Raw genomic sequence first — 25,287 nt, forward strand, 5'->3', positions numbered from 1 at the left:
TACATCTACTTTTCTGTGATGGATGTGTGTGTATTTAAAGTGAGTCTTTATGGAACATTGTTACACCACATTTTCTTTTATTTTTATTCCATGACTGAATAAAGGATGCAGCAGTTAAATGTCCTTACATGATATGCAATCATTGATACATACTGAAATAGAAATTACATACAAAATTATATATCTTACTACTGTATTCCATCACTGGAACCCTTTTGGTGTTTAGATACACTTCAAAACATTCACCTCAAATATATACAAATGTAGGGATCATAAAAAAAATTACTTTATAAAATACAAAAATCCTGATATACACACAAAGTCACATTTTGGGATACAAATATAGCTTCAGTGTCTTACAGCCATATAATAATGGAATACATAATTAGCTTACATCTGTGAAAGGTATCAGGCGGTAATATCTCACTTCAGTGTACTGTATCACAGAAAATAAATGTGTATGTAGGTTTAATGACCTACAAAGTAATTTCAATCCAGTAAAACATTCTGTTTGTCCCAAAGATAAACAAGGCAAGGTCTTTGTGTTTTCTGAGCAGTTGAGATTACTGGACAAAAACAGCTGGAGGAACAAGTATTTCCTTATTTTTCACTGAGAAGTACAACCACAGACAAAAATATCTCTTTGCAAACCACAAAACCTGACTTACACACACAAGCCTAAACCTTTAAACAATCTGCAACAAGCAAACTTCACTTCACTTGCTTTAATGCCATTAGCTCTACAGATCAAATCTGACATCCAGTGTCTTACATTCTGAGTAAGATGCTTCTTTCACAGAATCTTACTTGACTGCAGCCGATACAGTGTTAGAGTCAACTTTGACCACCCCGCTGATTAATAAATTGTAGCTATTTAATAACTTTACTGCTGCTCACACCTTGCTCGAATTGTGGCTCTCAGCTGGCAGCGTTTGTGCTTCATTGTGAGACCATACTCCGGGGTCATGTCCAGTGGCTCTCCAGGCATTGTGTGGAACTGAAGATTCTGGATGATGATTGCCAGGAAAAGGAAGACTTCGTGTCGTGCGATAACCTCACCAATGCAGCGCCGTTTTCCCATGCCAAACATCATAACCTTCTCTCCCTCTAACTTGTTGATTTCAGTGCCATCAGAGCTAAGGAAACGGTCTGGATTGAAGGAAGATGGATCCTTCCACAACTCACTGTAAGATGCAGAGAATAAAGAAATAAAGGAGGGCACACAAAAAGATTTATTAGAGGCCTAATGTCTTCCTAAGCAACTACTAATGAATACATTTATGTTGTAAAGACCCTCAGACTTACGGATCATGGTTGATCTGCCACTGATTGATAAAGACACAGGTATCTTTGGGAATGAAGTAACCGTTCAGTGATGTGTCTTTTGTGGTGCTAAAAGAGAAACACAATGTGTCAGCTCATGTGTGTTTACAGGGTTCATCATCATATATATTCTTGAGGCACATTTCTGTGCTCATGTTTGTATGGTGCTCATTTTTAGAGAAAAGATTAACCTTACCAGTGTGGGATTGTGAAGGGCAAGAATGAAGAATGGCGTAAGGTTTCCAGGATGAAGGCTTCCAGAAGCGGTAACTTGCTCTTGTCACAGAGTAGAGGAGTGCGATCCAGACCTACATTATTCCCTGAAAATAAAAAGACAGTGTTTAATGATGAGGGCAGAGGTTGTATTTAATAGCCCTGATCAAAGTAAAGAAGAAGTAACAAAATCCTGGACATTCCTGCACACTGATATATAAATGATGTTTTGCCTAAAAAAGGTTGCACTTACTTATTTCTTCATAAAGTTTTTCCTGCATCTCAGGGTAAGCCACTAGGTACATCACTGACCATGACAGGGCAGTTGAGATGGTATCAAATCCTAAAAGAGAAGCATAAGCTCTGTGAAGAAAATGTCTTCTTTCATTTTGATCATTTATGATAACATCATTCAACAGATTCCACCCACCAGCTCCAAACAGGTCATTGACAATCCCTACAATCTTCTCATCGGACATCTGAACATTAGCATTCTCGTCGAGCTTCCTGTCTTCACAGTGATCAATGAGGGAGTCTGTGATGTCACGGATGTTGTCCTGAAATAAAACCACAGAAACAACTTAATAAGTCTGCAGCTTACAGTGATTGAAAAGTTGAACAAGTGACTCTGAATTGGTGTGTCCCGTACCTTGTCATAGGATGCATAATGCTCGCTGACAATCTTCTGAACAAACTTGTTGAAACGGGCATTGATGCTAACAAATTTGTTCATTGTTTTGCTGGGCAAGAAGCGAAGAGCGGGGATGAAGTCTGCTGGGTTGCCACTGCCCACCACCTGGCCAAACTCATCACTGAGGTTCACCAAGCTGAGCAGCTCCTGGTGGTTGTGGTCGTAGCGTCGGCCAAAGCACATGCCACAGATTACATTGGCAACAGAGACGACAATATAGCGGAAGGGGTCAAAGCTGCCTTCAGTCTTCATGACGGTGTTGAGCTGTTTGATCAGATATTCAGCCTCTTTGCAGATGTGCTCCTCCAGCACACAGGTGTACTCAGGAGTGGTCCCCTCCAGGGTGGCGAAAGAGCGGAGAGCACTGTAGGCCAGCTTTCTGCGAGCCCGCCAAACACCGGCTTGGTCTGTACTGAAGGCGAGACTCTTTCCATCATTGATGAACTGGAAGCTGTACAGATCAGGTCTGCCTGAAAATTCCTCCCCTTGTTTGATGAGAGCCTGTCTGACTGTCTCATTACCACTCAGGACGACCACAGGTCGCATGCCAATCTGGATCTGGAAGACATTGCCGTAGCGCTTGCTCATGGCAGTGAGACTCAGGTAAGGTCTTCTGCCCACCTCTAGCACATTCCCAATTATAGGCAGTGGCTTTGGCCCAGGGAGTCGCCGGAGCCCCTCAGGAATCTTACTCTGGAAAGACTTGAGGAATAGATACACGAGGCAGACTGTGGACACAGCCACCAATCCCTCAGACACAGACAGTGATCCAATCAATGGCAATATCATCAATGCCATGATTATTTTTTTCTGGTTTCTACACAACCTGTAAATTTAAAAGGAGGGGCAATTAGAGCAGTGCAGGCTGTGAGAAAGCTGTGTGTTGTGCAACATGTTCACTACATGCACCATGAAGTTTAAAATAAGCGAGAACTGTTCAATAGCTACTCTAAATGTTCATAATGCTCCATAATACAATAACAAATAGTATAATAAATATTTATTATTATTCCAATGTTATTGTAATGACACACAAAAATCTTCATACACATTGAAATAAGAACTGCAAGTACACAATCTGCACTGATAACAGTTATTCCTTCAAAATAACTAACTTAACTCTACATGCACATGCAAATTCTAAGCTTACCTTTGTTGAACTTTAAAGAAGGAGAGCTGCTGTGATCCAAAAAGCACTTAAAATAGTGAAAATATCATTCAGTAAAGTTTAAGGAGTTTTAGTTCGAGTTTACTCCTTTTAATATCCCTAAAAACCGACAATGGTCTCTTGCTTTATAGTGCGATCCTCAGCTCTATTGGCTGCTGTCCATGACGTAATTTCTCTCTCTCTCTCTCTCTCTCTCTCTCTCTCTCTCTCTCTCACACTCCCTCTCTCTGTTTGTCATGAATGAACTCCAGAAATTAGAAAGCAGCAGCGAGTCTGTATGTGTGAAACTTGTTCAAAACAGATTGAACAACATATTTTTGTCTTAGGTATTTATGACTTTGTAAGTTGCTTTTTTATGTTTTATACTTTAGAGACATATAAAACATGATAAGCATCAGAGGCAGGTATAATATCCACCACCATAAAACACTTCCCAGTCTGTGATAACAGTGTTCAAGTGATCTGCAGTGATTTGCACACGCAATTTCTCGTGTAGATTCTATTTTTGTGCGTTATTATGTCTATGATATGATATGGTAACTTTCCTTTAAATAAATGATTGACTCCACCCCGTTACCAAGTGTTTAGTATTACAGTTCTGTACCTACTGAGCAGGAAAACAAATAAATAACTGAGTGACCCTGCTACAGATTACTGTGCACACACTGACAGTGCTTTGCTGAGATGATGTGATGTTAAACCTAAATTAATGACTATTTTATGGAGGGTTATAATCTGCAGGTGACATCTATTTCATGGCTTAGATCAATGACTGCAGCGTGGGAAAAACTCATTTACAGCATAGTGCATGTAGAAAATGTACATTAACAAGAAATCAGAAATGGCATGTTGACCCGCAAAGTGATGACACCATAGTTTTTATTGGGCCTAACTTAAGTCCATCCCGCGCGCCGCAGCAATAAAGGCTTTGGGGGTCAGACAGAAGTTCGTAACACCCTCCACAGCAACCTCCCAGGCAGGTTTAAGTCCTGATAAAACAGTCAGATGCCATTGCGTGCTTGTACCTGTTAGTCCTCCGCTGGAGTTAAAGATTGACCAGTTGCGTGAGAGCGCAGTGATCAAACCCTCACCTCCCCCCTTTGAAGAGGATGCTGGAGAGAGGGAGGGAGAAAAGGAGGGGGGGGGGGGCAATCAGGCAGCACTGCTGGAGTGCAAGGGTAGATGAGTTCAGTACCATTCCTCATTGTCCCCTTTTCAACCTTGTATAATCAGATTTGCTGCAGAGGTCTGCTTCACATTCAGAGTAAGCTGTTTGTCAAAGTTTCTGATCATGTAATTACAGTAAAAAAAACTCATGTTAACCTATTATTAAGCCAATCCATCTAACATTTTGCTTCAACCTTCCCACCTTGAAATCAATTTGCCAATATTATTAATTTTTAGTAGGAGAGATCAAAGGTTTCGTTTTAAAACATCTCGTTTCTGTGACAATGAGTGATGGAGAAAAGACTGCAGATTACTACACAACACACTGGCGACCATCACAGCAATCGCAATATTCTACTGCTGCACAATTCTGGAGTAATGTGAGTCCAAATTTTTAATTCACTGTTTTATACACAGGCATGCATTTACAAGAATTTAAACAGCTGATTTATTTTATTCACAGATGAATAGTTTTGCAGTTATCCCATTTTCCTAGGTGTTTTTCGGGCGTTCTCGAGAGATCAGTCCCTGAAACTAAATTGGACCATCTGCACGTTATCACACGCATTTTCTATAGCTACACACCTCAGAAAATGCTTTAGGTTTCAATTTTTTTTTAAAGTAAAAAATAGTGCAGCAAAATTTCAATATATTCAATTAATTTTCATGCAACGTCACAGTGGCACACAGTCCTCCTAACAGTTCATATATTAGCCTCCACAGCCTTTATTTATAAACAGAAATATCGTCTGACAGAGAGGGACGGATGAGATTTACTAATACATTTTGATCATGCACATTTACCTGTCTTTAAAGAGTGGATTATACTTTTCTGGCAGCAATAGGGTTAATAGGAGAATCAACGGTTGGTTAAAAAACTGTTTAACTATCAAACCACCGTTCAGGGTTAAAATGACTGTCGGCACATTTGGGTAACTCATGGCTTGCAACAAAACTTTGAACACGGGGACATAAAAATCCACCTCCCCTAAAATCATGACGCAGCAATTTTAAGTTTAAAAATCCAGCAGGTAAAACTTTGTTTGTTATTATTGTTGTTATTTATTTCGGTAATCCGCCAGGCACAACACTGTCCAGATGTATGTTCTCTCTCCGGGGACTCTCGCCGTGCGCCTCGGCGCTGCGCCTCTGGTGCTGCAGGTTGCGTGAGAAGCGGAGCTGCCGTTCAGAGGGGAGGGTCTCGGTCTTCTGGACAATCCTAAATCTGCTTGGTCAAGTCACGCGAAGGCAGCAGTCTTTGGAAAAGACACAGGGGTTTAACTTACAGAACAAAGAGCGCAGGACGCCGGGCTCTTTTTCCCTTTGCTTGGGCACGAAGGTGCACATATTTGCGCGCTATAGCTTCTGTAAATGCGAGGATCTTGGGGCTTTGGAGTCATGCAATCTGCCACTCAGGCTTCATTCATTGCAGTCATGCAACACGGTGGGGCCGGACTGAGCAGCCACACGTGCCAGAACCCACCAAAACAAGTTATGAAAAGTGGAAACAAGATGAACTGTCACGCAGCGGGTCCCAAAGTGGAGGCTGGGATCGTTGGGAAGGGTGCCTGGAGGCACAGGGAAAAACAATGTTTGATCACAATACAGGCTTAAGGACAGTGAAACATGTCTTTCTATTTGAAATGCAAAACATTCTGCAGAGCTACACAGACAATAATTGTCTCATCACAACTTTGATCCCATAGTTCCAACAGAAATGTTACACAGATAATGCCAATAGTGCCATTATACTAAAATAGTTGTCCCTAAATTTTATATATATATATATATATATATATATATATATATATATATATATATATATATATATATATATATATAATCATTATGATCAATAGCAGCACAGCTCCTTGCACTAAAACACTAAAACATAATGCAGCTGTAACATTAGGTCAGCTGGGTCAGTAGGTAAAAGTGGAACACATCTTTCAGCAGTGTTACAGATGTAACACAAAGGAACTTTATCTTTCACACAGAACGATGATCTTGAACAAACCTGAAATCTAGAACTGATCAAACTTCAGCCGTGCTACTGTTGGATTGTGTGTGTGTGTGTGTGTGTGTGCGTGTGTGGAGTATGAGTGCTCCCTAGGGATGAAACAGAACCTGATTAAAGATGAATGTGGCTGATTGTGTGTGGACCGCCTGAGGTGAGAACTGGCTGCATTCCCTTTGAGCACTCAGGCTGCAGGAGTGTGTGTCAGATCACAACAGGTGAGCAGCATTCACAACTGGAGATGGGACCATTGTAAATGTCACACAACTGGACTAAAAAACTCTATGTGTTCCTGGATGAGTTCAGACTCCCTGCTCATATTCTTCTCTACAGACAGGCTTTGATTCAGAGATTATTTTTAACATGACAAACAGATGTTCTGTTTAACAACTGGGGAGTAAAAAAGGAAGGATATCACAGGGAGGTGGTGGAGTACTTGTTCTAAAAAAGATTAAAGAGATTACTGGCTACTACAGGAAGTGATCAGTCATGCTACTGTGAGGATTCAAAGCTATGTGACCACAGGGTGAACAGAGCAGGGTCGTGTCAGAGGAGGGCAGAGCTGGATGTTAGCCTAGGGGGTATCTGCCCATTTCACAGACCTGAGAAGAAGAAGAAGAAGAAAAAACAGTTAAAGAATGTTTTGCCCACAGCCACCTTTTGAAGAATTCTTGGACATAAAAGCAGGTGTAATGACTGTGAAGGTTGTTAGTCTCTACTCACGCGAAGGCTGTCACGCACTCACCTTCAGAGCAGGTGTGTCTGCTTTGCTGTGTGAGTGTATCTTTGCATGCCAGCAGCGTCAGGAGGTTCTTTTTTTCTTTGTGGTGGTTTTCATGATTTAGCATCAGAAATCAGAAGAATGAATGCACCTGTATGATTGGCAGACAGATACAAAACCTTCCCACAGAATGCACATTTTATGGTGGCCAATTAAAAAAATACACAAATAAGCTCACTGTAGCTTTGAGTAAGTCACAAAGTTTATATACTGTATGACAGGAAGTTTTTACGGTGGTTTTAAAAACAGCAAATCAAACACAAAGAACTGTTTATATAGAGACTCACTTCTGTGCAGACACTAGAGTGCACCTCCTACAGCTTTGCACCATTAAAACCACTGAGCATGTTAACACCTACTGCTTGACAAAACAAATACATTGATTGAAAACATGAGGATCACATGATTCCTGAGCAGTGGTGGGATTCTTGAATCGTGCTTCACACATTACATGTGTAGGCCATCTGGCCTGTGGATTCTTTACCTGATTTTGGACTGGTGTATGATGTGAAGTATGGAAGTGGGAAAACAAAAAAGGACATGTAAGAACCAGAACCTGGACTTCCTCAAACGGCCTTTTGAAGAGCTTCAAATGCAAATCAACCCCCACAGACGTGAAAGTGAAAATGTCCAACTTTGCCTCAGAAATAAATTTGTTTACAATCATGTACAAGGTCATCAACTATCACTATCCACATAGTGATGGACAGAGCCTTCAGAACCTTCAGAAAAGGTATTAGTGATGCTACAGCTGGGGTCGTCCATCCTTATATACAGTCTGTGGTCAAAGTTACTGCATCCACCCATCATCCTCCTTTACTGCCAATATCATGACTGCAACAGAGTAATTTAACCCATGAATAATCTCCTGCTCCTTCCTACTTACGAACAACATTCACTAAAATGTTGTCCAGTCCCAAATGTAATAAATAATATCCTTCATATACACTTTATAATAATGATAACTGAGCTTAATGTGTATGCCTCTTTAATATTTATTCTATTATTTTCTTCACAATGTGAACATAATGATAAAGTTGTTCTACAATACAGAGCAATGACACAACCAGTGGGACCAGGCCTGCGGTGTTGCCTGTGCCTTATCGAGCAAACCTTAATAGGATTATTTTGGGCCGCAGGTCATGACACCTCACATGAATGCTGCTTATGACCTAATGCAAAACTACAGAATTTACCTTTTTTTTCCTAGATTTTGCACATGGAATTATGCTAAATCTATAATTTTCTTTTTCTTTAAATTGATATATACATTCTTACTTTGAGAAAAATAAAGACATTCAGGTTTTGTTACTTAGAGGGAAACTTTCTGATAACATTTCATTATTAGTGTGTGTTCCTTTGGTAATACCTGTGGTCCCATGCTTTTCTTCTTATGAAAAAAAAATAGCTTCTGATTTTTTTGTCAAGCTGAGTTCACATAGTTGTGCAGTGTTTATCTGCTTAATTACTCTGCAAAGCACTGTTGCTAAAAATATTAAAACATATAATGGAATACAATTTGTAACTATAATATACTTATACTCAGTGCATCTTGAATTAGTATGAAATACTTTTCTATAAATTTAACAAAGATGTTCAGTCACTAAACCTTCAAAGATGAGTCATCTATGAGGCACCACATTTTCTTTTTTTCTCTTTTAGTCATACTCACTTTATGAATGATGGTACTTTTCATGTAATATGAGACAATGGATATAAATAACATGTAACAAGGAAACAGAGGGGAACAAAGAAACATCTCATTGCCATTATGACAGATTTCCACAGCACCTGGATAAATAGTGTAGCTTTCTTGTGGGTTTATCTATCTACATTCAGCAGTAGTGTAGCTTCTCAAGTCAACATTACGATAACGCTAACCCAACATGAAGCAGATACACTTGCAGGTTCTAAAATAAATAAATTCATATTTTCTGAGAACATTTTATGACAGGATGTTCTGTCTCTTTATGTGATAAGTGAGTGAGTACTCTTTATCTAAAGGCCGAGCCTGGAGCAACTGGTGACTACACTGTTTTTAGAGGTCACAACAGACAACACAATCAACAGATAACAGGGTCAGGGTGGGTCAGAACATAACAGGTAGAATCAGCTGAATAGTAGATACTGATTTGTCTCACACGCAAACCATGAACTCAACACAAACCAGTTGCAGTAGCCATGACGAAAAAAAAATATTCACATAGGCTGTCCATTTGTTTACATGGTGGTGACACAAACACTTCATATGTGTGTGTACAGTATATATGGGTATCTGGTGGTGGTAAGGGTAAGGGTTACTGGATCACCTTCCTTTCCTCACCAGGCGCAAATACCAGATTAGTAAGTGAGCTAATGGTTTCCCTCCCTCCCATACAGCCCTTCTCTGTCTTTACTCAACACAGTATATTTGCGCTGAGCGGCAGTAACAATAGTTGCGTGAGGAAATATCTCGGCCATCCATCTTTCTGTCACCTCTCCCTCTCTAGCAAAGCACGAAGGTGTCATAACTGAGCATACACAGGCAGGGCCAAGGAGGGAGAGATCATAAAGGAAAACCCCTTCAGCTAGCGTGTCTAAGTGGAGTCATGACCCACACACACACACACAAAAGAAAAGGCACGGAACTCAGGCAGTGTGTGTGCATGAATGTGAGAATATTTGGCTCAGTTGGAGCTTAGGCTACTACAAAAGAGTGACCATAGCTTAACAATGAGATGTTAACTGATGGTGATGATGGATAATTAAAGACTACATAGTTTAAAAAAAATAAAGTACGTAACTAAAAAATATTTTTCGCTTGCTACATTATAAATCATATTTCTTTAAATATAATTTTATTACTTTACTACTTGATTAATTCCTTGAGGAATCCAACAGCTGGACAGGTGTTTTTAGAAGGACTCTGCTTGTCATTAAACTTTAGAGGAGACACACCATCCACAACACACCATATCTATTTTGGACCATGGTCCAAGCAAATATAGCACATATTATGGGGTGTTTTCCCTCCCCAAAACAGATCAAAAGGGCTTATTCATTAGTTCTCGTGAACAAAATAATACGCGGATCTTACAGCTGATGTATTTTAGACAAATGGAGATAAATAGTCACGTTAGGACATTATCCATTGAAAAGTGGCCTCTGATGAAGACACCATCCATCTAGCACTGCAAGGGAGTGAGTGAGTAAATTGGGGTCATGACCCTAATTAACTGTCTGGCCATGACTGTGTGTTGGCGCCATGGTTAAAAAAAAAAATCCATCATGCATGAAAATATTCAGAGCTCCATTCATCAATAATCCTCTTTAACTTACAATATGATTTGTGAAATGTGAAACAATGACTGTGTGAAAAGTAGCCGCTCATTGTGACAAATGTCCTAAAAACGTCTTGAAAGCATTTTAGAAGCAAGAAAGAAATGCACAAAAAAACGTGTTAGGCTTTAACCATTAACATTTAAAATGTTATGCTGCAGAATTTGCAGTATAGTTCAATAATTAATCTAATCTGGAAATTTATTCTTTGCTGTTAATGACAAATTTTATCTACAATGTAAATTTGTCAACCATTAGCAGATTCATTAATTATTGTGCAGTTTAAAGAGATTACCTTATTTGAAGCTGTCATTTTGTGTGAATAACAAATATTAACAACACTATTATTATGGAATACTATTGTTTCATTATCATTGCTTTTTTCCCATAGGATAAATATAGCATAGATTTGCATTTGTTCGGGTGCCCAATCTTTCTCCCCTTTTTTTTCAATGGGGAAATAAGATATGGATAAGCTTGGCACGCAAAACAACTCATGCGTGACACAAATTAACCTCTTCTGCCCGCTGCGTGCACACACACACATACTTCGCCCCCACCACAACCTTCATTCTCTAGTGCAAACCAATGGGCCCGTCAACCAGCCTATGATCTATGGGTTAATCCACAAAGCATGGCTTCAGCAAAGAGGTCTCACTCCGCTCCGGTTTCTGGGAACCATGAGCAGAATACCAGGGTAGAAACATGCTCTTTACTTTCACTTTTGTTGCAACCTACATAACCTCAGTATATCACATCTTTTAAAGATCAACTTGACCTATATTAACTGTGAAATATCTGTTTTTCTTTTTTCTCTTTTCCTCCATATGCTTCTATTATATTATTATTATATGCTCTTAACATGTAATTGTGACCCTGACCCTAACCCTTGGCATGCTAAGATACAATGAGCACATTTTAGCCACTTAAAAATAAACACTTTAGGTAATTAATCTATTAAATAATGGCTATAATCCCTTTTTTCTTTGAAAAATGGGGGAGATTTAAGAGATTATTGAAGTGAGTACTTCCTGGGCATATAAAGTATTTTCCTGCAATAAAGGCAACAATAAAAAGCACAATGACAGAGAACAGGGCAAAAGGAAGGAAAACAAGGGAGCAGCAGAGTGGGCCAAGTTGTAGTGGACAGGAAACTGGGTCATTATTTTTTGCCTACTGAGGCATTCCTCCCTCAATAGACGATCTGTGAGTTAATCATTGTGCATTGCGTGCAGACTGTGTTTGCTCGGACAGAGCCAAGGGTCGGAAGGTTGTGTACAAAAAGAGCTGAGGGAGGTATCAGTCACTCTTTTCTATCAAAACAATCATCAGTCGTTTTTTTAGACAGCACGCGAAGCTGAGAAGAAAAAAACACACACTCACACTCACTCAAGTTTTCATTTATGCTCTCATGGGTCAGCTCTGTATGCAATGATTGTTCTTTGCAATGCACAGAGTCCCACAGGAATGAGTGTTTGATGTAAATCTATCCTGTGGGTGCAGAATGTTAAGACAAGTGCACTTCAAAATCACACATTTATGCTTCTTGTAAATTGTTAGGTTTAAGCATAAACTTAGTGAAAGTTCCTGACCAATGATGCACTATGGTAAGATGAACATTGCACACTGATCTGCTGTTTCTGGCAGTGCAGTAAGAGCATCACTCTTACTGCACTTTTTATGACAGTGTCATAAAACTTTTCCCATATCTATGCAAAACATATCTATGCACCCTCCAGTGGTCGTATTGATAAATTATTTGTTGCCAAACAAAAGGTGGTGAATTATGTGACATCACAGCCTGGTACACCGCTGCTACTGCCAAGAACAAGAGCAGACAGGAGGGTATCATTGACTGCTGAGAAGGGGACTGGCTGTTTCAATATAAATTCTTACAAATTTGATTCAGATCCCGGTTCTGAAACTGCAGACGTTAAGCAGCAGATGGGAGTTTCTGTCCTGTATGCTCTTTCATTCAATGCCAAGTTCAATCTGCAGTTATTAATCACGATAACTTATATTAATGGTGAACAATTGTACATGTCAAATCCACTGTGGTTTCTTAGAGTAAAACTTGCTCAACAACTAAGCTGTTATCGCGTTCGGGCTCTTTGTGTACTTGAGCTTTACTAGAAGCTGACATGTGAACTCTCTGCTCTGCTGCCCTACAACCATCATGCAAAATGTCACCACAGTCTAAGACACTGAGAAAAAGCTCTGTGGATGTGTTCAATGTGGCCCATGGGTGTACTATGCATTGACACAAAAAGGTAGAAGGTAAACTGTAGGAACCCAAACGGGATGATCAGTGAAGAGGAACGCTTCCCCCGTGTGAGGAAGTTCTGGTTATGCAGGTACACGTGTAGTGCCGAAGCTGCAGTGTGCCAAGCTTTATCTCCTTAATCAGTTCTCTTTGCCACCAGTTAATCATTTGTGCATGCCAGGACTCAGACACTCTGGATTCATTACACGCAGTGGAAGAACAGAGGCAGGATGACGACACCATGGCTGATAGTGCTGACACAGCCGATGGACGGTGGTGTAAGTGACACAAACACTGGCTGTCCTTTTGTACCATGGAAATCGATTTAATCAAGTGCATTGTGAAGCACTCCGACATCCGATCCCTCTCCGTTGTAACATGCTGTTTTGGGCAACAGAGTGACAGGCAGATAAAAGGAAGTGTATGTGGTGACACATCTGGCCCCTTGCCCTTTGTTTATGTGTGTTTGCATAAATACATGTGCATGCAGATGGGTGTATGTGTAGTTTTTTTGGCCCAGTGATAAAACACTGAAGGAAACATGAAATCCAGGAAGAGGCAGATAAAACGTAAATAACCGTGTTAACGGTGCCGGCTGCTGTGTGTCGTGCTGGCATGTGTGATAAGTAAAGGCTGTAATCCAATGGCTTGTTAGCTCACAGGCTTCACACAGCAGGAGATTAAAGATGGTGATCATGATACGGCAATGTTAAAGAGGCACGACAGAAACTAGAAGCAGCCGCACCTGGCTTGTAATTCTTGCGAGCATGTGTGTGTCTGTTCCCTGCCGCAGGTGTGCGTGTGTGGATGCGTGTGAGCAGAAGGCATGAGCATGTGTGAGAATGATAGAGTGAAGCCTACCTGTTTGTTGCCAATGGGTGTAACCTGGCTTAAATAAATTTTGATCCCTGCAGGGCAATGCAGCTCATCAGCCACCTATCTCTAACAAATCGGCATCTCTGCAAAACAAAACTTCCCGTCTCCTTTAACAATCCCTCTGTTTTTCATGATACCAATTTAAAAAAAACACACACTGTCCATCTCTCCATGCACAATCAGCAGGCCTTGTTTTGCTTTCAAACTAGCGTGCTTCGTTAAAGCAGTGGAGCTGATTGATGTGGAAATCAGCTTTGATAACATAGTTTGGACTGAGGAAAAGACCGTCTCACAAGGAAATGCTTCTGATGTCATGTCATGTGGTGACAAGACAGTGTTCACACAGTCTCCCCTCCAGTGCTACATCAAATGAGATTACAAATAGATCTGCCAACAGCCCATTACCCTGCCTGTCAAGTGAGAAATTCTTTTGATTTGATCCAGTTCCCAGCTTCCAGATTTAATTTATGACCAAGCATTGCCATAGTAAGTTTAAAAAAACTGGTAGAAGCTTTGTAGAGTCTGACTGAAAGGCCGTAAAGTTTATACTGCACATGTCACAAACTCTCTACTGCATTAAAACAGTTAGGTTTATTATTGAAAGTGCTCATTTAGGCTTCCGGTGTAGTCAAAACTGGACATCTGGGTCAAGACTGCCTGTTCTATCCAGCCCAGTCCAACTAATGAACTGAACATTGATCTGGACCCAAAAAGCGGACATCGACGATCTACAATAGAAGGTTTATGTGTGCATGACAGGTTAGCTTGCTTGCCAGCATGCAAGTACATCCTGTTCAGCCAATCCTGCACAATGCTGACTACAAGTGGAAACCAGAAATCTTCTCTACCAAAACGATGATCTTGATCCTTGTCAGATTCAGTATTCCATATGCATAAAATCAGCCTGGTGCATGATGCAGGATCAAATCAAAAGTCATTATTTTATATAAATGCAATGATGGCTACTAATAGCACTTATATGCATTTGTCAAGTCACAGCCACGATATCACCTTGCAGACCTTTAGGCCTAACATCATCAGATGTGGCAAAAACTTAGGTAATACATCAGGATCTGTGACCGTGGTGTCTGGGTGTGATGAGAGAAAATGACTTATCACTCATAACTATCATGCACACATGATTATATCCTCTGAATTTGACTCTGCAGACTCCCTGTTATCACGCAATGACACTACATCCATTGTGTAACAACCAACAATGGCACAGGATATCCAGCTACAGGTTGATGCAGTAGTCTGACAGTAGGCTTTATGTAGGATAATGTATTGTGTGCTTGGACTCATTGAGTTCTTCTATTACTGCCAGTCAGCATGCTGTGAAAAGATTGTTTTGACATTTTGTTAAATAGCTTTAATCGCTGAGTTTTAGTGAAGATTGGTGTGATTCTTGTCTCTGTATAATAATAAGAAGCTACAAGCAGGTACAAGGCTTTATACATATTGTTGGACATGGGCAGATCCAAGCAGTATGTAAAGAAGGAAGTAAAGAGGAAAGATGTTCTTGGGTGTGGTGCCAACTATATCTCTACGATGTAAACGCCTCCTTGTGCACAAAGGCAAGTGAGTAGATGTGCAGGTATGCCACTTTGCATTCCAGTTTCTGCAGTATGACTCATATGTTTGCTTTCGAGCAATCAGGATATTTTGTCCAGGCTCATATAGAAAGAGAGAGAGTATGCATTCATGTCAGGGAGATATTTTGTATAATCAGAGATCAAAAAACAGCTGCAATGTTAAAGCACCTAATGCCATGTTGTAATAAGCTACACAGAGGGGAATGATTTGGCACCTGACTGTGGGATAGTTATTTTAAAATACACAATATTAAAGTATAGATTGAACTATATGTGATCCAATCAGAAAGTAAGTACTGCGGGTATCCAGGTTCTACTGTAAGCACACAATCTTGAGCCACTCCCAGGTACAGATGAATGAAAAATGTTTTGTGAATGACAGCAGCTCCGTGAGAAGAGAGTTCTCTCTGTCTGTCTCTAAAGACCTTTCATATTGTGAACAAGCTGTTTGCAAGGGCAAAGGGGATCTCTGACAATATGTCGCTGTGGCTGTGTGTAGTCACTCAGTTTGCGGACATACAACAACAACATCTGCATCTTGTATCTGCATTTACAATGATGACAAGCTGCAAAAACACAAAGACCTTATTTCATTCACAGTATGGCATCAATGAGATGATCAGGACCTTTGATTATCTCCGCTCAGCACACATTTGCATCTTAAATACTTGCATATAAATTCCTCTTTGCACATCAGAGTTATGATTCCATCAGTAAACATAACTTCAACTGCACCACTGTAAGACAGCTGGCTTTGATGCTGCTGCCTCCATGTTTTCTTTTTCGTGGTTCCCTGAACACCCCTGATGTACTGTACACTCTGTTCACATATAGACACTAAATATCAGCAGTCAGCACCTTCTCTCCTAAACCATGTCAACATCCACAACCACCCTTCAGTCAAAATGCCGTATGAGTCACCAAAGAGTGAATGAGTATGATTCACAGTTATGCAACTGAAAAAATGTGTTCACAATGACAAACCTACACTGTAGCACAACAGACGGTTGAATACAAAACATGAATGTCAACGAGAACAGTGCCAAGGTAAATGACATGCTCTTATGTTTTATTAACAAACTCTCATGACCCAGCAGACACTGCCCTGTTGTTACCTAAACAATTAGCAACAGTCCTGCTGTATCACTAGGTGTGAACAGACTGTAATGCTGCGGAGAGAGATACAAGAAAGAAAGAAAGAGTGGATGGATGAAAGAACGAAGGAACAACCTTGGTGTTCTCACAAAACCATTAACATCTAAAACGTTGGCTGTCTGGGTTTGCTTTCATTTGTTGGATATGGTTTCATGAGTTTTATGGCTCACGATGCTGAGGAAATGCCACTGTGCCTTTAGGCTGAATAATTCAAAGAGGCTGGTTGAGAATGAACAGCCTGTTGATGTAAATCAGAACTCCTTTTTAACTGCCGCTCAAACTTTTTTATAGGAGGAAACTTTGCTGCCTTATTATTCCCCACCCTGTTCTGCCTTCAGTCTACACACCTGTTGATGAAGGTACACCTTTAACATTAGATTATCATGAATCATTTTACGTAACAACACTGAGGCTCAGCCACCCATATAGACTGCCATGAATTAATTTGTCTTGTCATTAAGTTCAATTAAATATTGATTTTAACTCATGATTCCTGTTGCTTATATTAACTCTTACATGTTGTTATTCTGTTTGAAAAATGGGGATGCTTTATACTATTAAAGAATTAGTCACATCCTACTGTGTCAGCAACGGGTGTTATCACATAACCTGAGTCATGTCATGTGACAACAGGTAGTGAGTTGTATTTAACCCCTGTCTCTGTGTAAACATGTCAATGTCTAGCGATGGAGGAAAAAAATCCTTGTCAGTCTTTTTACTGCTGATAACTGTAACCCTTTCCCACTCAATGATTTGACTGGTACACTCTGCTCTCAGACTTTTCCGGTCTTTTCCATGGGCCCCCCATACAGGTCTGCTGCCCCAGTGTCTCTGGCTGGTCCTGTCTTTTTAGGGTGCACCAGGGATGTACTGCATTCACTTTCAGTTGACTCTTTACCTTACAAATTCAGTACATTCAATACACTTAAATGTCTACAGAGGTCTGACATCTAACATTCAACATTTTTCAGTCAGTTTAATCAATTTACATTTAGGTGCAGATAGCTTGTCAGGCACCTGCAGACTTGCATCAAAGTCATGTATGTTTTTACTGCTGCTGAACTAAATCATCCATCCTGTATTTTTATTAGCTGGTCATGGGGAAAGCTCAGCTGGCTTATACGTCAGTTTCTTTTGCAGATAGCGAAGTAGCGTTAATAAAAAAAGACGTTATGCATACACATATAAAGATAAGGTAAACAGTGTTGATAGCGGTTTAACAGTGCCTGCCATGGAATTGGATATGGGAAGTTGCCAGGTCACTTGGCAGGTTGGATAAAACAGCATTAGTTTACTCTTGCTGCAAGAAGCTTTCACATTCATATCCCCGTTTTCATATCATTCCTCTGCTGTGTTTTTAATTATTGTGTCAGGGAGATAGTGTATGCTTCATTAAAATTTAAACAAGGTGAGTGCAGCAATTAAATAGATATCAAGTCTCTGCAGGTTGGTTTTTTGCAGGAAAAACCCTTGCCTGGAAGGTAAAAAGTCACACATTCACTGATTTGTAACTGTGTTGCATGCTATGAGGGAGGTTCAGCAGTAGCACAGTGTAAAAGGGAGAAACACAACGACAGACAAATACACTCATGGCATCCAGGTCATCATTTGAATAAATCTGTCAGTGCCTGGTGCTGGATAAGTAGCTGGTAAACAACATCAGACTCTGGTGTCTGCACTGCTTTCCAGCCAGTTCCAGGCAGCTGCTGTCTAAGCAGGACCTTTGTTATGGAGGTAGTCATTTTGAAATGCTACTGGTGTCTGAGCACTCTTTGCTGAGCTATAATTGAATTATCAGCCTGTTTTCCAAAACAGGCCACTTGGAAATTCCACTATTATTGATACCACTATCATGCCAGAAAGCTCAGTATGCTGGAGCCAAACACAACAACTTTGCGATACTGTGCTGTGTGTGTGTGTGTCTGCACCATGTCAGCAAGATAAGTGGCTGCACACGCATCAGCTTTGACAACTGAAATGATATGTATAGCCACTGAATGCTCCAGGTGCATACAGCAGATTGTTTACCCACAAGTGCTATCGGTTGATTTAGTGGTTCATTGGCATGCCATCCCTGTTATCCAGCTGCGGTTTGGCCCAAAAATATCAACATATTCACCTTTATGCAACAAGTAATTGGGAAGCAGACATAGGAGATTAACTGCCACTGCACAGCTACAGCAACACTTTTCACAGGGGATGTTACAACTTGCATTTGTTTTGAAGAATGTGAAGACTGTCAGAACACACGTCACTAAAGCAACAATATTATTTTCTTAAATCATAAATTGAACCACTGTGAAATGCTGCTATTATGTTGCTGACAGGGATATGATTGACAGGGCTTTGATTGTATGCAGGGCTGTGAGAACAGTCACTTTCAAAACGTTAATTAATGTTCATAAACACTGCTGATAGATCCAATGGCAAGTTATGACTAATTTGCAGCAACTTTCTGATTACAATGCATCTACATGTTACTCTCTCCAAAGCAAACATTCACTCTTCAAAATCTATCCATCCGTCCATCCAGTATCTTTATCCTGCTTTGCCCTGCAGGTCCATAGAGGGGCAACACAATCATGTGGGCTCATGCTCTGACCTACAGCTAATACAGGCTCTCCAGTTATCCTAACATGCACATGTTAGGTTCAAACCAATCACTTTGTTTTGCTGTGTGACACAGGCTCTAATCAAAACACTACTGTGCCACCTGTTTCCAGGTTCCACTGTGTCATAAACTCTTTACATATTTAAAAGAGTTTCGCTCGCAAAACTAAACAAAAGTACCCTCATTTTTCTTTTAGAAGCAAATGGTATGCAACCCATGGGAGCTATCCAGCAAGTCCTGGGTCAGCCCCAGGTCCACCTGCCAGATGATTCTTCCTGGTAAAACTTTGAAGAGACCACCTAGTGTGTGTGTGTGTGTTTAATAAGGTGTAACACCAAGTGGCTCCTATGAATGAAGGTGTGCAAATACACAAATCCAGTGTAACTTTTACACAGAATATGAGACGCTAGTTATTCATATTCATTCATTGTATACACAGTCACAATATTCATAGATATAGACATATACATTTCTGATCATCTGCATTTGCAAAGCTGTGCCAGAAGAGGAGAGTTGAGAAACCTGGGAAACACATTTTTACAATACAGTTCTAATATGGGCCATTGGTTTTATTTATGTTTTCAGGCTACAGCAACTCCTGTATGACATTGTGACTCATGTTCACAGAGTGGGCTCTAACATTTAGTGTTGTTTGCTGTCAGCAGGGAAAAATTAAGGCAAGTGTCTTTCTTTTGGAGACACTGAGTGAACCACGACAGTGAGGTTGTGGGATGCAAAACCAAAACAAGGAGCTGAAAGACATTACTAATATAAAAATATAGCTTAGTACACTGCTGCTTCAAGGAAAAGCTGTGGTTCTCCAAAACAGTTTTATGAACTCTAACTCTAACTTGCTGAACACTGTGCAAAGATACGTCTGTCGTGGTAAGATGTTTCAGTCAGCAGCACATGTGTTTACACCTGTCATTTAGGATGTATATGCCTCCGAGCATGTAATATGAAAAAAAAGCATGTTGTAAAAGTGCCACTGCCCCAGGCCAAATCAGGGGGTCAACTCAAAAGATGAAGCTGTTGTCCTCACGCAAGGCAACTCTGCAACCGGAGGCAACACTCTTTTTTTCCCAAAAGACAAGAGAGATGTGGACTTGCTCATCCGGTTTTTCATAGTCTTGGCTCTGCTACATGCATGCGAACAGCTTGTAAATGACAGAGGAAGCCGAGGTGTACAGAGACCAAGTGCCTCGGGCCAGGGGAGTTTACACAGCGTGTTGCCATTAATCCGCCCTCTCAGATTTTTCTATCCAATTCTGCCATAACGATGCCAATCAAGTGCAATTTTCCTGTGAAGCAAGAAAAAACAAAAAGCTTTTGGCAACTGTTTTGATATGAATTCCTGACAGATGTGATATTGTTTCTGTGTTAAATCTGCCAGAAGGCATTACTGTGCAGAATCAAATCATGCATATGCCCTACACATGATAAATGAATAAGGCCTTTGTAACTGAGAGAAATTATGAAAATCTAGCCACCTGCAACATATCCATAGTTTTACACTGATCACATTTATATGTATTCATTAGTACCAAACACACCAGATGCATTAACAGTGTATCGACTGCTTCTTTATAACTACTATCGTAATGCCAGTTTCGATTAACTTCATCCAGTGCCATCTAAAACAGACCTGCAGGACAACAGGTAATACATACTGATCAAGGGATTGGTGGCAGGCTATTGACACAGCTAATAGGTCCATTACTCATCAGACAAGCTCAGATTCTCAGGCCTCTTAGCAGCTTCATTAACAACAGAATGACAGAAGTTGGCCTACAATCGGAAGAGGGTGTGTCCAGAGACAAGGACTGGAAGAGGAACAGGCTTGGGAGAGTAGACTAGGGTGCTTAGTACTTGGCCTCAGGCACGTAACTCAGATTTAAGAATGAGTTAGCGTGTCAAGATAGCGTGTCTTGCAGCAGGCCACACCTGCACCTGTCAGGTGTTCTGTGGCATGCCTGCCTGCGTTTCGTGAGGGAGAGCATGTGAGCGTGCATGGCTGCATGTTATATGTATGTTCTGCCTCTTTCTTGTCGCACGCAGCTGAATACCCCAGTGATGATGGACACCTGTACATTTGCCTTTTTCTTAAACATGCTATAAATCCATGGAAACCCCTAAATATTTATCAAGAAGTGCAGCGCCTCACCTGCTTGGCCAGGCAGCTTCCTTACTTTTCTGCTGACACATTCAATTTGGTTATATAAACTGTAACTTCTGTGTTACTTTCAAATGTCTCAATAACCTGTCCCTGTTTGTTTAATGAGTTCTGACTGACTGTGTTCCAGCTTGTGCTCAGATTGAGCAATGTTACATTTTTGTAGTTCACAAACGTTACCTTACATAATATGTTCAAACTATAAATGAATTCTGTAAACAGGAAAGATTCTGTCACAGCTGCATGTGGGTCATAAAACACACTTCCTGTTGAGTGTCATGTTTTCTGACTGAGCAAAAACAATGATCCCATAATGCTATATGTTCACCATTACGCATTAGGCCACACTCACAGCAAAAACAAAAGTGCTGTTGTTTTGGCTGCCGAATCCCACAGTGAGGATGGACACCTGTGGCAGTAGTGTTGCTTTGCAGCCTCCTCTGTTCATGTGCATGATCTTCTGGACTAGGTCAGGTTCTTTCCATGCTAAGCCCTTATTCTTTTTCCAAACACTTACATCTTACTGTATGTAATACATCTTAATATTTCCAAGTAAGTGACTGTTGGTACAGTGTGTTTTAGACCTCTATGACCTGTGACCTGCCCATACATACATGCTATTTCCTGAAAAGATAAGTAGTTTCCTCTTATTGTATGTGCCTCCTTCTGTCAAAGGAGGTATCTTCCCTCCTAGCACCAACCCAAGGAAGAGATGAATTACATATGTGTGGCTATGCTGAGTTGCTACTGGAACCCAAGCATGTTTCAGCATTCTATCTTTGTATTTTTTTGTGTTCTAATGCTGCTTTTAGTGTATTGTGGCAAAGAGATGAGGAATTACATGAAGTGAATATAGGGGATGTTGCAGTTCACCAGGATGGCCCACGTTTTAGTTTTTGTTTTATTTTTCCATCTAAGACTGGTGCCATAATTGTTAATAATTGTTAATAAGTACATGTTCAGTACTGTGAGTGATTATTTATCAGACTTTTAAATGAAGTGTGCTCTCCAGGTTATTGTGAAAGTGAAATCATCTTGGTAACATTTGTAATAGTGCTGGTGTGGTCTGTTACGGCCCCCAAAGGTGACGGTATCTTAAATAAAACATAGTATATATATATATATATATATATATATATATATATTTTATTTTATTTTTTTTATTTTTTTTTTATTTTAGATACTGTATTAATCCCCAGAGGGAAATTCGTTACGGCTGCTGCACAAGCAGTGTCACCACCAACCTTCCGGTTATTGGACAACCCTGCTATCCCACTGCGCCACATATATATATATATATATATATATATATATATATATATATATATATATATATATCTCCTTTAGACAACACACCAAGACAGGTTATTCACACATATTTACCTTACACACACGCACGCACACACACTAAATAGGACCAGTCTGTTTGAAGTGACAGCCCTGTCGTGCAGGAGGTGTATTTATGGATGGCCATAGTGTGCCAGTACGGAAATTCCTCTCATACTAGGAAACATCTGGTCGAATTTTATCTGCTGTATCTCTATTCTCATCTAAAGATGCCAGCAAATAGTTACACAACGTTTTTCGTTGTACAACACAAGTACAGCCCCACATCCCAACAGCCTGGAATGAAAATACTTGAAAAATCTGCTGTCAAAAGTCAGATATGTTTCTAAGAAGATTTTTTAAAAGAGATAAACAATATATATTTTTAGAAAGCCTATGACGTTAAAGTCTTATCATTCAGTGCTGCCAGGACAAGAAATTGTCCATCTTACATGTCTTACAATGATCTTGACGAAATGATCAAAAATGATCTTTGCACATTTCATGACAACTGTACTGCACTTATTATGAGTTAGGAGGCAGATTGATGGTGGTAGGTGAACTTTGTGCAATGAGATACATTCTGTTGAACTTGCCTCTGCCGTCCCCTACAGGCTGAGAGGGAGGCCTCCAATTGCATGACAAGCGGTGAAGGAAATGAGATAATCTCTTTCAGTCTCTTGCTCTTAAATTGTTTCATGTTGTTTTTCCTGAACCCAGGTTGCCCTGGCAACGAAAGTACTGTGAGCAGTGACCGCACGGCAGGGGGTGGAGCTGTTAGGTGAGAAGCCTGTCAAGTAACACGCACAGCCACACACACCCTCACACAAACGCAGGTATCAGGATTCACGTGTATGCATAAATAAATCATAAATAATGTGCACAAACTGATATGGAATTACACTTTACATCTTTTTTTCCTCTCATGCACGGTTAGTGTCACACACATACGCTCTGTAGAAGCACAGCAGATTTGACCAACAATTTCATGATCAAATCACAAGGAACACAGCAGAAGGCCACACAGCACTGACCCTAGCTTAGATCAACATGTTTTGTTATTTTTTAGCTACACTCTGGTTTCACCATCTCCTTACTGGTGGGTTCAAGCCTAAACAGGCCCCCACTGACAACCTGTGGACTGTAATTATCCCTCCAGCTGTTTATACACAAGCATTTGACCTCTGACCTCTGATACTTACACCTCTCATAATGACACGCAGACACGCAATGGTTCAAAAGTTCCAAGGATGATAAGTAGGAGCATCTGTTTCACACATAAATGCTAGGATGATTCATTTATTTTCCATAAATTGCGTGTTTTGTTTTTGTTTTTTTAAAAGAAAATCTATCTATGACAATCACAAGAGAATGTAGTTCTGTGAAGATGTTGGACAGGTAAATTAATACCATCTTGTAATCACAAAGACGGATTCATGAGGGGATTTTTAGGCAGTTGCATGTGAATTAGCACCCTCTGCTGGTAGCATAATTAAAAATCCTCCAAGCGCCATGTGGGGTCTTTATTTGTGCTGTGTGACTGTGAGGCTGTAATGTCCCCTGAGAATGTTTTTATTCCTATGTAGATCCATCAGGGAAGCTCAGAGGCAGTACAGATTGAAGCTGGAGGGATGCTACAACAACTCAGACTCCTGGAGCATGAGGCAGGGCCCACGAGACATCACAGACTTCCAGCAGAGGAGCAGCATGCTCACAGACAGCCACAAAACGCTACCAGATGAGCTTAATTGAGTTCTATGCTCACTTCAACACCCTCAACAACCAACCAACACTGAGGGATTCTACCAGCAGAGGCAGCACAGAGCTCTTCACTCACTGTGACTTCCACTGAGGTGCACAGAGCTCTGAGGAGGGCAAACCCCTGAAAAGAAGCTGAAGAGGCTTTTACAGACATTTTAAATTTGAAATAATGACTAAATCTCTCAGTCATCTGTGCCCACACACTTCAAGACCACCACCACAGTGCCCCTCCCTAAGTAAAACAAATAACCTGTTTAAATGACTCTTGCCCTCACTTCTATTGTAATGAAGTGTTTTAAGAGGGCGGTCATGTTCCACATCAAAGAGACCGGCCCGGACACCTTAGACCCCGTGCAGTTTGCATATCGTCAGAACCGCTGACGATGCCGTTACTACAGCCATCCACACAGCTCTGTCACACCTCGAACACAAAGACACCTGTTAGAATGCTGTTTATAGATTACAGCTCAGCATTTAACACTGTCATTCCCAGCACACTGGCTGAAAAGCTCTTAACTCTTGGACTGACATCCCCCCTCTGCCGCTGGGTCCAGGACTTCCTCACAGACAGACCCCAGACTGTCAGAGGTGGTGCCAGGACATCAGCCACAAAGACTGTGAGCATAGGAACCCCCCAAGGCTGCGTCCTCAGTCCACTGCTGTACACCCTGCTGTACACCCTCTTCACATAAGACTGCGTCCCCTCTGAAAGTAACACATCCATCATCAAGTTCGCTGACGATGCAACCATCATCGGGCTGAACACTGGCAGAGATAAGGCAACCTACAGGGAAGAGGTGGCTCAGCTGGTGTCCTGGTGCTGAGAAAATAATCTCTCCTTAAACACAG

At 40.7% G+C, this 25,287-nt stretch overlaps 1 protein-coding gene across 1 annotated transcript; it reads right to left on the reverse strand.

Moving 5' to 3' along the window:
* Positions 1–60: 60 nt before the first annotated feature.
* Positions 61–3,511, reverse strand: cyp1a (cytochrome P450, family 1, subfamily A). Its single transcript, XM_028401335.1, has 7 exons — positions 3,378–3,511; positions 2,186–3,053; positions 1,967–2,093; positions 1,790–1,879; positions 1,520–1,643; positions 1,306–1,392; positions 61–1,184 (listed from the first exon to the last, which is right to left on the reverse strand). The coding sequence occupies exons 2-7, from the start codon at positions 3,023–3,025 to the stop codon at positions 884–886; spliced, it is 1,569 nt and encodes a 522-aa protein (XP_028257136.1). The 5' UTR covers positions 3,026–3,053; positions 3,378–3,511; the 3' UTR covers positions 61–883.
* Positions 3,512–25,287: the final 21,776 nt, after the last annotated feature.

This window comes from Parambassis ranga, chromosome 3, assembly GCF_900634625.1.
Source record: "Parambassis ranga chromosome 3, fParRan2.1, whole genome shotgun sequence".
NCBI lineage: Eukaryota > Metazoa > Chordata > Actinopteri > Ambassidae > Parambassis > Parambassis ranga.

What these genes read in the sequence shown, in the direction of transcription:
- cyp1a (XM_028401335.1), bottom strand. Translation starts at nt 3,025, where the DNA reads ATGGCATTGATGATATTGCCATTGATTGGATCACTGTCTGTGTCTGAG. An exon ending in CAATGACCTGTTTGGAGCTG is followed by an intron (nt 1,880 to 1,966) that starts GTGGGTGGAATC and finishes CTTCTCTTTTAG; the next exon opens with GATTTGATACCATCTCAACT. An exon ending in TGGCAGATCAACCATGATCC is followed by an intron (nt 1,185 to 1,305) that starts GTAAGTCTGAGG and finishes TGCATCTTACAG; the next exon opens with TGAGTTGTGGAAGGATCCAT.